The sequence below is a fragment of the Carassius gibelio genome, chromosome A23 (assembly GCF_023724105.1).
Source record: "Carassius gibelio isolate Cgi1373 ecotype wild population from Czech Republic chromosome A23, carGib1.2-hapl.c, whole genome shotgun sequence".
NCBI lineage: Eukaryota > Metazoa > Chordata > Actinopteri > Cypriniformes > Cyprinidae > Carassius > Carassius gibelio.
The window spans coordinates 3,373,330-3,390,996 of NC_068393.1; the positions used below are offsets into that span (position 1 = coordinate 3,373,330).

General features: G+C 39.7%; 1 protein-coding gene across 5 annotated transcripts in view; it reads right to left on the reverse strand.

Moving 5' to 3' along the window:
- LOC127944691 (IQ motif and SEC7 domain-containing protein 1) overlaps positions 1–17,667 on the reverse strand; it is a 92,491-nt gene that overhangs the window by 27,835 nt on the left and 46,989 nt on the right. For 3 of the 5 annotated variants that reach the window (XM_052540862.1, XM_052540865.1, XM_052540864.1), the window contains 2 exons: positions 3,238–3,517; positions 1,363–2,519 (listed from right to left, as the gene is read on the reverse strand). In XM_052540862.1, coding sequence (XP_052396822.1) covers positions 1,363–2,519; positions 3,238–3,517 — 1,437 coding nt within the window. Of the gene's footprint in view, positions 1–1,362; positions 2,520–3,237; positions 3,518–7,656; positions 8,112–12,767; positions 13,208–17,667 lie in introns of those variants that run through there. The other 2 variants (XM_052540867.1, XM_052540863.1) reach the window with 2 other exon arrangements.

Here is a 17,667-nt window from a genome sequence, read left to right on the forward strand (position 1 = left end):
TCTGGTTCAGGAGTGGTTTGGTTCTAGGAATGTGACAGCATTAGCCCTTTTCCTGAAGATGTCTGTGTGGTGTTGTTGCGCTTACTCCGGCTTCAGTACACCCCTTGTGAAGCTCTCCCAAATTCTTGAATCGGCTTTTCCTGACAATCTTCCCAAGGCTGTGGTCATCCCTGTTGCTTGTGCACCTTTTCGTATCACACTTTTTTCCTTCCAGTCAACTTTCTATGAATATGTTTTAATACAGCACTCTGTGAACAGCCGGCCCTTTTGAGCAATGACCTTTTGTGGCTTACCCTCCTTGTGGAGGGTGTTGATGATCGTCTTCTAGACAACTGTCAAATCAGTAGTCTTTTCCCGTAATTGTGGTTGCATGTTCTAAACTAGCCCAAGAGGTAACCAGTATTTATACTCAAAATGAATCAAGCTCAAAATATTCAATTTTTTTTAGATGCACCTATATGTAAATAAGTATATTAAGACCACATGAAACAAACATCTATTTTACAGTCTTCGTTATTTTCCCCATCAAGCTTAATAAAGTAATTAGGTGATGTGATGCATTATTGTTTGCTAACCAGGTCTAATACAGGCCAGCTTTGCTCAATTTGTTCACTGATCATCAACCGTGAAACATTTAACCCTACTTTGTTTATTCAGTTTTATACATTACATGAATTACAAACTTACTGTTGTGGGGCATAAATAATATATTGTTTTAGATTTGGGCTTGGATAAATGACTATTGACTAATTAATTTTTTTTTAATTTTATTTTTTTTCTCCATTCTGTCACTGGTGCAGTCTTGGTTCCTTGCTGCTGTCGCCTCTGGCTTGCTTAGTTGGGGTCACTTCATCTACAGCGATATCGTTGACTTGATTGCAAATAAATGCACAGACACTATTTAACTGAACAGAGATGACATCACTGAATTCACTGCCTTTAACTATCATTTTGTATTATTGACACACTGTTTTCCTAATGAATGTTGTTCAGTTGCTTTGATGCAATGTATTTTGTTTAAAGCGCTATATAAATAAAGGTGACTTGACTTGACTATTTGTAAATGGCTAGACTGTAATTGCATATTCTGAATTAAAATTAATAGTTAAAGATCCTGCAGTCAATGGTCTGGTACTGTGAAAATGGGATTTCTTGAAAGTTCAAAAGTTTTGTGAAAATTATATAATTCCCTCTAGAGTGCCATTTATTCTAAATTATTCAAGTTGGTGATAAAATTTGTGGAAATACACCTAAAAAACTAATAAAATTATAATTAAAAACAAATAAGGCTGACGGAAAATATTAAAATGTAAAAAGTAATACAATAATATAACATTTAAGTGTAACCTCTGAAATACATACTTATTAAAGAGGTTGAGGCCGATGCGGTATTGTCTCTTGCGCATGATATCACTGCAGAGCGCTGGAGAGTCCCAGCTGTTGCGAGTGTCTTTATGATAGGTCTGTTTGCTGAGACTCTGTTCTCTCAGACTCTCGTCTCTAGATGGCAATTCTGAGTTTATTGTGTCAATGGAGTTTGAATTGCTGTTGATACTGTCATTGTCTCCGTCTGAGAAGTCTGACACTGACTTTCTCTGCTGGTTGCCGTTGGTGGTCAGGTGGCTCTCCACCTGCTGGTGTCTAAGTGGCTCTTCATCTCGAGTAACTGAGGGAACTCTAGGAGGTAGTCCATGTGTGACTTGTTTGGGACTTGCCCATGGTCCTGCTACAGTCTGTTCAAGAATATTTTGTGGCTGGACCAAACTATGCTCACAGCGATCGCTTACATCTGTGGAGCTGTCGCTGGGAGGCTCGATGGTCAGCAGGGGTAAATCTGCACAGAGCCTAGGCCCCTGGCATTCGAGGGAAGGAGTTTCCATGTCCACTTTGTCATCCATGGACCAGCCAATAGTCTGCATGCGATGCTCAGACTCAAAGCTGGAAGGCTGAACCAGTGGAGAGAGCTCCTCTTCATCGATGAAGAGCGTCACTTCACACATCTCATCCAGCTTGTGCTGCTCATGGGGCTGAGGGAGCTCATCATCCGGCTGCATGCCCTCTTCACAAAGAACTTGCTCAGGATGCATCTCCTCTTTTTGCGAACTACGACAGGTCAGTGCATCATCGATCGACTCTGCCAGTGACTTAACTTGCCTTGAGAAAGTGTCCTCTAGTTCTGTGATTGTGTCTGTTAAGTCATTTTGAGTTTCTGGGGCTTCCAAAATGACAGGAACCATCTCTGTGGCCTGCACCATACCTCCTACTTGGCTGACATCGTCCAGGAGAGACATTTGCCTCCCCTCCAAAACAGAGCCAAGGACTTTCTCAGGTCCCTCAAAGGAAAACTGCATCCTCATGTTGGACAGAAGGATCCTGCGGGTCATGCGGTTCTCCGACATCGAGCTCCTGAGACGCTCAAAGTTCTTGTTCATCTGGTGTTGCCGGAAAGCTGTCTGGATGGTGCGTGCAGCATGACGGGTTATGAAACGGCCTCCGTATTTCCGCTCAAGCATTTCCACCTTAGAAAACCAAGAAACATATGAATAAGGACTATATCATGACAAACAAATTAGTGTTAATTAGCAGGTACAACACATATTGTTTAAACAATAGTGTTTTTGGTTATATTTCATTTTAATAGTCCACTTTAGACATTCTACTAACTATAGTGTATGAAATTTTGGTAACACCGATTGTCACTATTAACTAGATGTTTATTATTAGCATGAATATTACTTGCATATTGGCTGTTTATTAATACTTATAAAGTACATATTAAAGCCTTATTCTGCGTGACCATACTTTAGATCCTACACCATACCTAAACTTCATGTCAACCCACTGTTATTATAGTATTAGCAGACTGTTAATTTAGGGTTAGTATTAGTAGAGTAAGTAAATGTATGTAAAAGGTACTTATAATAAGTAGAATGTGTGTTGTGAATCATCAAAATAAAGTGTTTGCAGATATTAAGCAGACAGCCTACTAATACTCTAATGGCCGCTATTTGACATGTAGATGCAAAGTTTCTTTGAGTCTGATTATCAACTCTATTGTGTGTGTGTGTGTGTGTGTGTGTGTGTGTTTCAAAGAGTGGACTATCAAAATAAAGTTTAACCCAATTTTTTAAACACACACAGACACGTTGATGATAATCATGATTGTGCAAACTACGAAATGCAGCATAGGCTAAGTTCAAACCTCTGGTCCACTATTAACTTGCTGTCACACTGTACCTTCTTGTCCTGCAGGTCTGTGGAGAGCTCATAGCTCTCAGAGTGGGAGTGCGAGCGCTTGATGGCCTCCTCCTCTGCCTGCTTGCGGAGGATGGACTGAGAGTGCTGTAGTTTGGGCCGGTGAGGGCGCTGTGGCCCTGGCTGGACGCTGGGACCGTACACTGGGCTTTCAAACTGCTCCGGACTCAAGGAAGAACTGTGTGTGACAGGGCCATGGCCATATCCTGTGCTGGTGTCCAAGGAAGGGCCGGCCTCACTGTTTTGAACACTCCCCTCCACACTAGACGAGACAAGAAAGCAAATGAATTAATGTAAAAATACACATTTACAACATTTATATGGTTCAGTGGTTCAGTGTTTCACACACATTGTAAGTTCAGAAAAGATTATCATGCAAACTTTCTGCTGTGGTTGTGCACAAACAATTTTTTAGCCTTTCTAATGTTGACCATTCCATCCATCCAGGGGGAAGTCGTGGCCTAATGGTTAGAGGGTTGGACTCCCAATCGAAGGGTTGTGGGTTCTAGTCTCGGGCCGGCAGGAATTGTGGGTGGGGGGAGTGCATGTACAGTTCTCTCTCCACCTTCAATACCACGACTTAGGTGCCCTTGAGCAAGGCATCGAACCCCCAACTGCTCCCCGGGCGCCACAGCATAAATGGCTGCCCACTGCTCCGGGTGTGTGCTCACAGTGTGTGTGTGTGTGTTCACTGCTCTGTGTGTGTGCATTTCGGATGGGTTAAAGGCAGAGCACAAATTCTGAGTATGGGTCACCATACTTGGCTGAATGTCACTTCACTTTCTTTCACTTTCAGACTGTTTTAAAGGGCAAGTACATGCCCATAGTTAGGATTTAGTATTTAAGCTTGCTGCATAACACCTCCTGTGACTGTTCTCAATGCTCTCTAAATATGCACTCTTGATTTTTATGTAAATCCAAGTGTACCATTCCCAACACCAGCTAAGATATACAAAGCTATTATATGCTTCTATGGTAGACTGCATTTTCATGCCGGACCTATCCCAGATTGAGCTTTCATTTTTGTTTCTATGAAATAAGAGTTAGTGGCCATTCACACCAAAATACTTTTCAGTTTGTGTTAAGATATGCTTAGTGTTAAACTTCTTTTCATTGGAGCTGCTTTCCCGAATGCCATGTCTTGAGATGCTGCAAAAGATTTAATATGCAAAATCAATGGTCAAACACACTTACAAGATTTATTTTGGAATAGATTTATTTCGGTCTTCAAATGTGATTCCTGGTCATCTGACCTGCATCTAAATACTCGTATCATACAAGGTGTAAAGGAAACAGGTCAATTTAGCTCAAAGGGAATCATTTAAGATTTTAAAGGGAATTTTAACAGAATCACTGTTTCACGGCTGGTCACTGAGACGCCCTGCGATTCAATGAACGAGCCGTACAACATCAAATCTGCACTGGATATTAATATCCAAAGTATAGTGAAACACTATCAATTAGCACAGTAACAAGATCGGCAGTTTAAGACATTAACATGCACAAAACACAAGATACTTCTCTTTTCAATATGAATAAGGCGTTATTATATAAATTTAAGACATATAAACTAATCTAACACATAAACGCACGCACTCACACATTCACACAATTTGCAGGAAGATAGAAAGTTAGGAAAGGATGAGTTTAAGAGAATGAAAATGTGGAATCCCAAGTTTACAGCAATACGTGAAATTGCATAGACATGAACAGCCAAACAATCACTTAATTAACGCTCGCATTGAGTTCCTCAGTTAGGTTAATATAATTATATTAGATACACCAGTACAGGTCAGAGTCTGGAGGTTACTTGCATTGCCTGTGTAAAAGGGGTTCCCTTTTTGTCTTTGGAAAAGGGGTTTCCCGAGGTTGCTGATTGGCTGGAAGTTCAGTAGTCACTGAAGTGACATTTTGGGAAGCCCGTGGTTGGGCGTCGTCTGATGATGTGGAGTTGTGGGCTGGTTGCAGTTAAACGGGCACTCGAGGTCAGACTCGGAGGCACAGCGTTACAAAACTGAACTCAGAACACAAAACTCTCAAACGGAAAAGAAAAGAAACTAAAGTAAAAGAACAGAACAGAAGTAAAGTTTGACGAGTCTAGGTGGTGTTTCTTCTCATCGTGGCGAAGTAGCAGCAGGCGTGCAGGCCGAAGCATGCGGGAACCGCACTCAAAGAACGCTAAAAGTCATGACTAAAAGCAAATTTGAAAAGCAAAGCTAAAGGCCAAATGTGATGTTGGCCTGAATATTTAAACTGGCGTTTTGGCCACACCTCAAATGTTGTTTTGACCAATTAGATATTGTCTTGGCTCGGGGGTATCATAATTCATATGTAATCTTATCAAGCACATGGTCCGAATTTTCCTGCTCTTGCGGGGTCTAATTTTGGACATGATCCCTATAATAAGAATATGATACATTTGACAAATAACTGATGGTCGGGAATGTTTCAGGCAAACAGATTCAAACACATACTAAACAAGAATATGAATCTTTAAGCTATCCAATAGGTATTAAAATACATACACAATAAGTGATTATAAACATGGTAGTCAAATATGTGGGTTACATAAATTGTCAGGGTTCATAAGAGGCAAAGACTCAAGTGCAGGCCGATGAGGATTCTTTATTTATAAATTCTCAAAACAAAAAATAAAAAACACAACTGAACCCCCGAAGGGGAAAAAACAGAATAGCATTCATGCTTACAACTAGAACATAGACAACTAGACTGACCACAGGAAAGACAGATATCAAAGACATGAACCAGTACATACGTGAGACAAACAAGCCCAGAACAGAAAACACAGGAAGCTTATAAAGGAAAGGCAATCAGGTAAACAGCTGGGACAAATCAAGGAATAAGGTAACGAGAGAACAGGTGAGTGGAGTTTAGGGGAAATGGAGTCCAGAGGAAAGGGAGAAACACAGGTGAAACAACTACAACAATAATGAGGTGACAATGTGGGCAGGGTCAGAAAAAGACAGGAGAGAGCATATGGCACCAAACAAACACAACACTCACCGAAGACAGTGACAGAAAGACAGAAGACTATGACATAAATGATTATGGAGTTAAGCAATGGACTGATATTCATTTATAAGTCTTTTGAGTTCATTTTGGTGCATCTACATCTATAAAAGACATCTATTCTCTGACATAAAGATGTTCTGTAGGGACCAGAAGATCTCCATAGGTATTTCGGTGGATGGGGTTCAATCCAAGAATCTTGTTTACTGTCATGTGTTTACATGTGATGGTCAACTGGTCATCTCTTTGACCATCAATCTTGATTACTTGCACCAAATTTTACAATCTCTTCTCCAATCTGAAATTGTCAATAATTGTTCTAATGGTGTTGATGTTGAAAGCTGTTCTGTGAAAAAGTTGGTTGGTTGGTTATCTTGCTTCTGACTTGTGGCACTAGAACTGATTTACAACATACTGTTGCCTTTCTGAGGAATTCGGCTCCTCACGTTTCAACCATAGCCCTGATCGAATCTTTAGTCTGGTTCGGGTCTGGTACGCTACAAAGGTGTGCTGCGTTACCTATGCTCACACACTCAGAATTATGATAAGAATGATAAGCAGAGCACCATTGAAGTTACAATTCACATCCATTTACATTAGAGGGTAGTAAGATAAATCATGCTATTTAAGACTGCACGGATCACTGCAAAGCAAAAATAGAAAGTTTTACTCTTTTTCCTTTGCAGAGTCAGATGCAGTGTTCTGACAATTTGCAAGCCACTACATAAATGTTAAAAAGCACTGGCATGATATAAAGCATCACATTTGGTTGTGCTCATATTCAACACTTGTGAGAACGGTTGCAAGTATATTCTGGCAGTCAGGTGAGACTTAAGTAAACAGGTAGCACACAAATTTGCATACTTGTCAAAAGATATGATCTATGAGAATGCAGCCTTCATGGTTCATTTTAAAAAGATTATGGTATATAAAGTATCACCTCATTACTTATCACAAACCCCTAGCAGCCAAATCAAAATCCAACCATTTAGGGGCAAAATTAAGAAAATATTAACAGAACAAACAACTTCTGAGAGCAGACTTGATTAAAAATCTTCATGAATGATGGTAACCAAACATGGTCAACTTATAGGAAAACATTGTGGCATTACACATTACAATTAATTATTATGTCAGCTGTTTAAAGGCCTTATGAGAATTAATTCTATCAAATAAACTCAAGTGATCAAGATAAGAGAGTTTTCTGATGGTCTGCACATCTAAAGCACATGCTTTGCACACAAACTTAATAACAGGAGACCGGTCCTTATTGTAATTGAGCCATGTGTCTGTGGATCCGCTATGTGTAATTTAGTATTCAGTCAGAGCATATATATATCTATCTTCCATATTTAGATGAACATTACTCACTGACTCTTACTCTTTGCAGAATTCCAAAGTGAATGTTGTCCAAAGAAAGATCTCCTGCCAAAAAAGGTCTGTTTCTTCTGCTTAGCTGCCATTATAAGCCACAGTTCAGTTTCCTGCAGAGAGCCAAAGTCTGCTCTGATGAAACCAATCATTTACACACCAGCACATCATGCTCGCTTGCACATACAGGATTTCACTCAAATAATGTAGAAAACAAACTTCCTTCAACAACTTCCTCCTCCTAGTTTGATGTCGTCATGCCTCTAGTCACATGCATCTCTGTACAAACAACTGTAAAGAAGACCTCACAATGCAGTGGGAGCAGCCGAGCACAAATGTAAACTAAGCACACCTTAGCAAGCAAAATACAGTTGACTTATGCTACACTACTACACTGCTCTAACTAATCAAAAGACACACTAGTGATACTGCATCCTGAATTATAATATACTTTCAGTCTTTCTTTAAAGTTAGAAAAATTAAACATTATTCTTTTGATCAGTTTGTTTATTCTTTTGATCAGTTTGTTTAATCAAATTCTTCAATAAACATGCTAGAAGGCTAGTCATAGCTTTAGCAAGTAATAGTAAAAATAGCATTGGTATTGAAATATCAATGCTTGCTAATGACTGCTTGCTAATCAACTGTACAGTATATACAATACAGTACAGAACTGTTTTTGACAAATTGTGATGCATTAAGAGAGACTACAGGTGAATAACTCAGTGACCAAGGCACCAGATGAGTGCCATGTCCACACATTCACACAGAGTACATGCAGTCATAGAGATGTGCTGTAGACACAGTGAAATTCACACTTCTTGTGTAATATCTCTCGAGACGAATCTCATGCACCATCTGTCCTGGCAAACACTGACACGTTCCTCTCTCGCAGGTGGCCAGGCTTACAGTGCTCAGACACGAACGCCAGCACACAGTTTAGAAACCACGATGCTCATGTAAAATCAGGCGGAGTTGGGGAAGAACTTCAGTGTGCATTTACTGCTAAATTGTAACATTTCGGATTTAACATTTTTAACCACATCAACTCGGGGGACCCACCGGTGGGTCCAATATTAGATATGCCTGTTTCTCAAAAAAATAAAAAAAACATTTGAAGTTGTTAACATGGAAAGGATAATTATGCAGCATCCAAAAGAGCAGCACAAATTAGCATAGGTTCGCAAACAAGCAGTGTGTGTAATGTAATAACAACGCAGAAACAAAATGGCTTAAGGCATGCCTTTTGGGGGGGGGGGGGGGGCATTACATGATGGCACAAATACCAGAAAACTGACTACTGTAAATCATATAGTAAATCATATTGCATAATTCATTTAAATACACTCATTCCATAAATTTTGCATCTGAAAGGGAAACTCCTACAAATGGATATATACAGTAATTAGGTCAGCTGCAAAAATTACTGTGCCTTCTCATTGCTTAACTGCATCTTTAGTAAATCCTGACAGTCGTTTTTTTTAATGCCAAAAAAAGGGGCTCACACTGGCACAGGCTATAAATTAATCTGGCTCTCAATCTGAATCTGAAATTCATATTCCATCTGTACATCAAAATTACACCACAAAATTATATCGACCATTTAATGTTAATCATATTTGAATAGATTCTCCATTCTCCAAATACTTCACCAGGAACGCCTCTGTAACTGAGGTTTAAACTAGTGATTTGAATCTTGTCCAAACTCTGTGAAAGTGTGCGTGCGCTCAAGCATGAGTGACTCAGGCTCTTCTAGTGAAGTCATTTCCCTATCACTGGTCACATTAAAAAGGAACAGCTGCTGTATGATTGAGGGGAAAATGAAGAACGCACTAAAATGACATTTCCTCTTGCAGTCTCACAGACTTACAGAACCCTACAGTCTGAATTGTGTTTCAAAACCACATATTTCCTCAGGAAAGACAAAAACAAAACACAAATGTGTTTTGTCACATTGCATTGCGTTTCTGGAGCCGTGTTTATTAATAAATCGAATTAGTACCTCAATCCAAAAATTCCTAGACAAAAACCCCTGATAGTATTAGAATGATTTAATTTAATTTGGAATATGGCATTTTGTTGTTGTTGTGTGTGTGCATGTGTGTGTGTGTGTGTGTGGCGTCTGTCAAACAATCCCCACTGGGTGTTTGCAAGGGGATTCCAGCATTTCAATTGAATGAAGGTGGATGAGAAAGAGGGCAGAAGAAATCTTTCTGACTTTTGGGAATGCATCACGTTAATGAAAAGCAGTCGCCAGCCCTGTGTGACTGAGTGAGTGTGTGTGTTTGAGCATCCTGGTCATCTCAAGTGGATTTCCATATGTGCCTGAAACACACTGCAGACCAGATGAACCAGATGACAGAGTCAAACACAACATCACATATTAAACATACAGTGATCTCAAAAAGTGTTTAGACACTTAAGCCACAAAGCCACACTTAAGACTTATTGTGTTAGATGACTGAAATAAACGCAACTTGGTTTTATATTTAAAGAGGGACAGCACAAGTGCAATGTTTAACAAAAAAAAAGAGGTTTGAATTTAAATTAACTACCACAATTGAGATGTAGGGGAGAGCAGGGGCGAAAGTACCATTTTTCAGAAAAAACATCATTTTAATGTTGTAGACAGAGATATATTTCTGCTGTGGCCAGTAACTCAGAAGTGTGGTCTATCAATACCAGGTGGTGTTTTGTAGAAATGTAGAAAGGCTTCAGTATAATTTCACTTTGAACATAAGTTGCACATTGTTACTTTTGACCCCATCGGTTGGGACGAAAGTAACACACAGGTGGGTTAAAAGTAACACAATATAAGCTAGATTTTTTCTGTTACTCTTATTTTTATTAAGTATACCTGACTATGACCTTGTTAATATGTAACTGCAAACATATTCTGTCTTTTATTTTTGCAAAAAAAAATATATTAATTTAAATTTTTATATATATTTTTTTTTATAAATGTCTCAAAACCCGACTGTACAAACTTTATTTTTTTTCAGTGTATTTTTATTAAAAAAAATAAATTTCAACAGAATGAACAATATATTCATTAAATTACATTGGCATACTATAAATTCTAAACATAATGTAACAGTAGGCCTATTCATGTTTCCATCAAGTTGTTTTTATGCATAAATTCAAAATGTGCATTAAAACATCTGGAAACACTGCAAATTCATAGGTGGAGGTGTAAAAGCTAAGGTATGGCTAAAACCTAATTATAACTAAGGTAAATGCGAGGTAGGAGCTGCCCAGATGTTCCTCTGTTTGTCTTTCGGACCCTCACTCAGACATATTCTTTTGGTATAATATGACATAAACATTTTAATAAATGATGCAAGACACAGAAATTCACAGAATAGCGTGTACTGGAACAAAAGAAATACTTCTTGTCACTGTAGCGGGACAAAAGTAACAATTGTTACTTTTGTCCCGACAGAAACTCCTGACGTTTAAACCTGATTTACTTTTATACTAAAAAACTTTGATAATGCAAACTTTAGGATGTGTTAAAGCACTAAATAACATGTAGATTGATCATTATTGTGACACATGAAACAAAACAAAAAAAACAACACAACTAATAATAATAAAAAAAAAAATACTGCTTCAATAATTTACTTTTTGTACTCGAACAGTTTTACGGACCTAACTGCGGGAAACGATGAGGAAATCACGTGATATTTCTCAGCTCCGTCAAGGATTGAATGTTGAATATACCATCATAGCTGGGAATGCAAAAGCAGTAATAGGCTCTGAGAAAATCACTTTCGCCCCCGCTCTCCCCTACTGATAGAGTATTGTAAGACCTTTTTGCTTTGAATATGTTCATAGCTGTGAATGAACTACACCTGCGGTCACTATGCTGTGTGTGATCTTGAGGAGAATTGACTTGTCTGTGTGACACCAGTTAATGCAAAAGGAAAAGGGAAGTCAGTTCTGAGAAGAGATCTAGCAGAATTAGTTTACTGATGCCACTTGCTTTGATATTTTGTTATCTATAATGCAATAGCATGCAGACATGCAGCATAAATGTGACATTAATGTTTTAATACTTCTTGAAGCCACTACAATAGTAGCTCCTCTTGCAGAGCTTTAGTCATTGAATTATTGGAAGATACAATCACTGGCAGCCAAAGAAATCATACAGGCATCACATAACCAACAATGTTATAATAAAAACAACATGTTTGCTGATTTGTAGTTTTGCTGTAGGGCTGTTGGCACAGGATATGAGATGGCTGTTATGTGTCCTCCTGCAAAGGAAGCAGCCGTTCCCTGCTGATCTTTGTGGTGTTATGCTGTTATCTAGCTCAGCACTGCAGACATGTGACACGGGAAAAACACACAAGTGTTGAACTGAAAGCTCAGGCCACAATTCCCATCATCACAGGGGAAAGAAAGTAATAAAAAACACAAACAGCAACTGAAATTTAAAAATTCTTCCAGAATGTCAAATGCCTCATGGCCTTCCAATAGTTAACAGAGAAGCACAGACCTTATACAACAACACTGGACGTATAAATAATCCATAACATGAAGCTGTAAGTGCTTTATGCTTTACGCTCTGCATGAAAGTCTTGAAAAAGATGTCTAACCTCAGTCGAGGACATCTCTGACTAATACATAATGCAGCTATATTCAGTTTCACGCTGTCTAAGAACTGTTTGTTCAAGACCTGAAATATGTGGACTGTTATGTTACACTGTATCTCTCAGCTGGACAGGCTAAAAAAACACCATCATTAATGTGATCATCTCATAAATATAGAGCAATGCTTCTGTCAGCACACATGACTTTTGCTACAGAGTCTACAGAATGAATGACACTGGTGCTACATTTACATAAAACAGGTCAACAGCATATGACAAGCTTCTGTATACACAGGCTTTTCAATACACACATTTTACAGCACTTTGGAAACATTTATTAACTTAATTCGGATGTACTGTAGCTTGACAAAGGCCACTTCCAGTAACACCTGAATACGTCGATATAAACAAATATTCTTTAATGGCACTCGTTTTATTCTATTATCAAACCACATAGTTTAATCATTAGTTCAGAGCTAAACTTGCACACAAACACTAGTTATAGACCAGTCTTACCAGCTGTCCAGCTCCAGTTCAAGCAGAGACTGCATTTTCTCTGAGTTGCACTGCAAACACCACATATCTGCAGAAGAACACACGTCCACAACGCAGCCAACTCAACCATCACTGGATCCAAGCGCTCCAGGGCTCTTGAGTTCAGCACAAGAACAGCTCTACTGCTCACTGTGACTGCTCTGAGAGACCAGCCTCTCTCTCTCTCTCTCTCTCTCTCTCTCTCTCTCTCTCTGCGTTATCTGTCACATTCACTAAGAGGAATTCCACTGACAGATTTGATGCCAGCTGCCTATGTAATGCAAACCCTGCTTCAAATGCACAGTGAACGAAGGCGGGAGAGAGGGAAGGAACCAATGAATGAGTGAACACTCACAGGGTGACTTCTGCACCAGGTGGCAGAGGAATGCAAGTGGGAAAAAGAGGAAGCACCTCTATTAATAGAGCCTTTCAGAGAGAGCGAGAGATTGTCCTGTTCAAACGATCCAGCATTTGCTGCTCTGTTCTGACGATCATGTGTTTATGCTTCATGTCTACCGCTTTGTGTGTTTAGACTCTTGAGAGACAAATGCACACTCTTCCTCAGCATCACAAAAATAAGAGTACGTTGAGTATTATTTGACCTTGTTTCAGTGACCTTCCTTTGAATATATATGTGGACATAAATGGCTTTATAGAGGTTGTCTTGATTCATTTTCTTATATTCTCATGCAGATTCTCTCTTTTTCTGTTCTTATGGTTACACTTGTAAAGAATACAGCCTTACAGCAACATAAACCACTTTACTGAATCAATGTAAATAGATTTATACAAAAATATACAGCTTTTATGTATTGAACTAAATTATTATTATTTCTCATGACAAACATCAGCGATGAAGATAAATCTAAAATGTTTCCCCTTATTCTATAAATTCCTGTCATTTCTGTCATCTGTACTAGTTGGGCTCTAAATATTTGTGGAGAAAAAAAGCGATTATATTTACAGATAAATTACACAGCTTTAACTAAAACACATTAACTTAATATAAATAATAAACTGCTTATTTAAACAATAAATTGAAATAACCTTCATATTTGTTTTCATATTTAATATCGCTAAATATATAAATCTGGTTATTTTGTATTTCAAATTACATTTAGTCTATACAAATGATTACAGAAACCGTCCCCATTTCATTTATGTTTCACTAATCCACCACATTAAATACTTAATTTATATATTTAGTTTTAACATAAACAAAATAATAACATATTAATGGAGTATATTGGGCCCTACATAGTTCAATACATTATAAGGCATCGTATATAATTCAAGTATGAATATAGGTCAAGTAAAAAAATATATCATGTGACATGCAGCTGTAGTCCTGGACTGACAGGGCTCTAGAAGATGGCATGAGGAGCATAAGATTGTGTGTAGAGGTGCTGGAAGGTTCACTGACCCTCTCATCTGAGGTGACAGGAAAAAGAGAAAATAAGTACCAGATGGCCAACTGTTTCCTTTACAAGGACACCAATCACTGCGCCAGCATTGCTGGATGAAGGTGACCAGGTCCTCTAATTAGAAGCAGGACATTTCTCTCCCTGTGGAGAAAATGACTGCTTCCATTGGTTTGCTGCAACTAACACCTCAAACAGTGCATTGCTAAAGGGAACAGTTCAGTTCAACAGTTAAGAGAAGCAGTGCCAGCATCCGTAGGTCAATTGAAGATCCGGGATGTCAGATCTGGGAAGTTCAACTGGACTCTCATAAAACATCTGCTTCAACTCTAAGCATTTGCCTGCAATGAAGACTAACTCCCACCAGGCCCACAATCATGGTGTCTTATTATAGTGCTTGTCAGTCATTTTTATATTCTCATTAACCAGCCTTAAGTAATCACAAGTTATATGGTTTAACAAGAACTGACCAGAAATAATAAAAAGAGAAAAGGGGCCTGCATCCTAAAGGGTGATAAAGAGCAACACAACCCATGAAAAATGTCATCCAGTACCAGTGGAAACTGATGTCATTCCATATTTCCAGATTGTGATGTGCTTTCCCTGATGTTGTGTGGTCATATCTGCTAAGGGTTGTTTAACTAGGATCTCTGGGACTCCAGAAAGAACAATTCCAGTGGCCTTGAAATGGATAAAGCTGTGTTAATGTACCTGAAATGATCAATATGAAATGATCCATATTTTAATTTAAGCTCTGTCTAAAAATAATGTCCTTAGTCTAGCCTGAAAAGGTCTTGCATTTGGTGCGGTAAAGTTGGTATTATGTTGGACATGCAATATTCTGTGAGAATTAAGGGACTTTCTCAAAAGCCCATAAACATAAAAAAATAAAAATAAAATCCATTCCAAAATGTGAAAACATGCATAGCCACATACAAATAAAATGTAAAGATTACGCTGTGAATGGGATATTCACCTTGAATTGTTACATTTTTGTTACATAGTACATAATTTTAAATGATAGAAACAGGTGTTGTTACTGCAGCTGTAATACATTCAGTAACACCTTTAACACATCATACACCACTTGGATCTGGAAAAGTAATTTTGTCTATTTTAAATTAATTTCTGAAATATACAAATCTGCATAATTTCCTGCAGTTATCAGTATATATATGACGGGGAGCAGCTGTGACCGATCAGCCGATGATGAGGACATCCAGGTGTTTTCCATTGGTTGCCAGGGCAATGCTGATTCCTCCGAGGACGCTCATCACCCCCCCTCCCCCCAAGCGTCGTTCTGATCCTGTGAACATATGTAGAGAGTAGGGGTGAAGTTAGGGGAGGGTGGGGAATGACCCCTGACAGACCTGCGTAAGCTGTCCAGATTCGGGAGAGAACCTCGGCTTGTGCCCGAGGTTCAGGTAGCGGAACACGCTGGGCTACGGTGGCCTGGATGGCGGTGAGTTCATCCTCCGTCCTGACCAGGCGAGTGGCGAGGTGTTCCACTATCTGCTGCTGGCGGATACTCACTTCAGCGAAGCGTTGTAAGAGATCCTCCATTGCGGGGAGGTGATCTTGTCGGTAATCCTTCACTACTTTGCCCGCATTCTCAAACCACTTGTCACGGGGTGAAGAATCACTCAACAAGAGTTCATGAATTTAAATGCCCTGGAGGGTGGATTTATTTAATAGTGTAGGGTGCCTGGTGAAGTGAGGTGAGCCGCTTCCTGGTGGCTGGTGCTTCCCTTGCGCTCTCCGTGCTCTTCGGTGCCAACCAAAGTGAAAGTGGGTGTCCTGACGTGCTCCAAAGTGGTTGGGCTGTCGGTCGCTCACTGCTTTCTGCGGAGACATGAGACAGGGATTAGACCAGCGTTGCATTCGGTTTGAGACCGTCCTCTGAGTGCAGCGTGTGCTGCTTAAGAGAGTGTAGGCTGATGGGGAGCAGCTGTGACCGATCAGCCGGTGATGAGGATGTGCAGGTGTTTTCCGTTGGTTGCCAGGGTGACGCTGATTCCTCCGAGGACACTCGTCACAATATACAGTATTGTTCAAAATAATAGCAGTACAATGTGACTAACCAGAATAATCAAGGTTTTTAGTATATTTTTTATTGCTACGTGGCAAACAAGTTACCAGTAGGTTCAGTAGATTCTCAGAAAACAAACAAGACCCAGCATTCATGATATGCACGCTCTTAAGGCTGTGCAATTGGGCAAAGCAGGCTTTAAGGTATGATGGGTAAATACAACAAAATGATATGATACGACTGGCATAAAAACTGTGACCAACTGTGACCTTCACATGACAAAGATGTAACACAGAGAATCCAGGATTTTTTTTTTTTTTTAAATGAAAGATGGCTGAGCGCACTTCTACCTGTTATTATTGCAAAAATCCACCACTCCCAGCTCTTCTGGTCCAATCAGCGCAGGGCTGTGCCACAGAGTTGTTTTGTGTTACAAATGTAAAAAATATATATATAATGACCGAGTACATCATGAATCCATTTTCCAAACCATGTTTTTGTCTTATCCTGAATCTCTATGATACCCCTATAATGAGTGTTTATATTCAGACTATTTTAGTCTGGTTGGGGTCAGCAACGCTTCATAGTTGGTAGATCAAGAAGTTTGGGAAGGCTTTACACAGCAGACCTGCCCGATAATCACATGGCTATATCAATGAACTCACAGCTCTCTAGCGGGGCTCCCATTTAAATCCATCAGCTTAGGCTAAAAGCTGGAGAAAGTAAGGCTAGTATTCGAGCTGAAAGAGACTTCAGATCCAGCGGTGCAAATCAGCAAGGCCCAAGTGCTGGCTGAAAGGAAATGGAAAGCATCACAGTCAGTAAACCAGGCCATAACCTGCCAGAAACACCAGGAGGTTGTTGGAGTGGTGCAATATGGCAGAGCAGGCTTTGGCTGGGGAACATCATCTGGTAATTTCTGGTAATTAAGTGTCCCCAACTAAGCAAGCCAGAGGTGGCAGCGGCAAGAAAGAAAAACTCCATCAGTGACAGAAAAAACCATGGGACCAGGCTCAGTCTGGGGCAGTTATCCTATGCTCGGAAGAAACCAGCAGTTCAATTCCAGGCTGCAGCAAAGTTAGATTGTGTAGAAGAATCAAAAATCTGTTTCCTGTGGTCTTGTCCCGGTGACTGTCTAGGAGGTAAGGTCTTGACTGTGGATCTGTCTCTGGGGCTCATCTAGTTGTCCTGGTCTCCGCAGACATTCAGAAGATCAAAGCTTTGAGCCTATGTCAGCAAGTGAGACATTGCATCAGGCAAGGCTGAGCTTCTTAATCAGGGCCACGTATGATACCCTCTCAAGCCCCCAGAATCTGCACCTCTGGAATGGCACAGAGGAGATGTGCACAGGCACAGAGGCAGCTTTGCTGCCACCAGAATCCCAGTTTACAGCAAATTCTGTCTGGCTGCAAAACGTCACTGACCCAAGGAC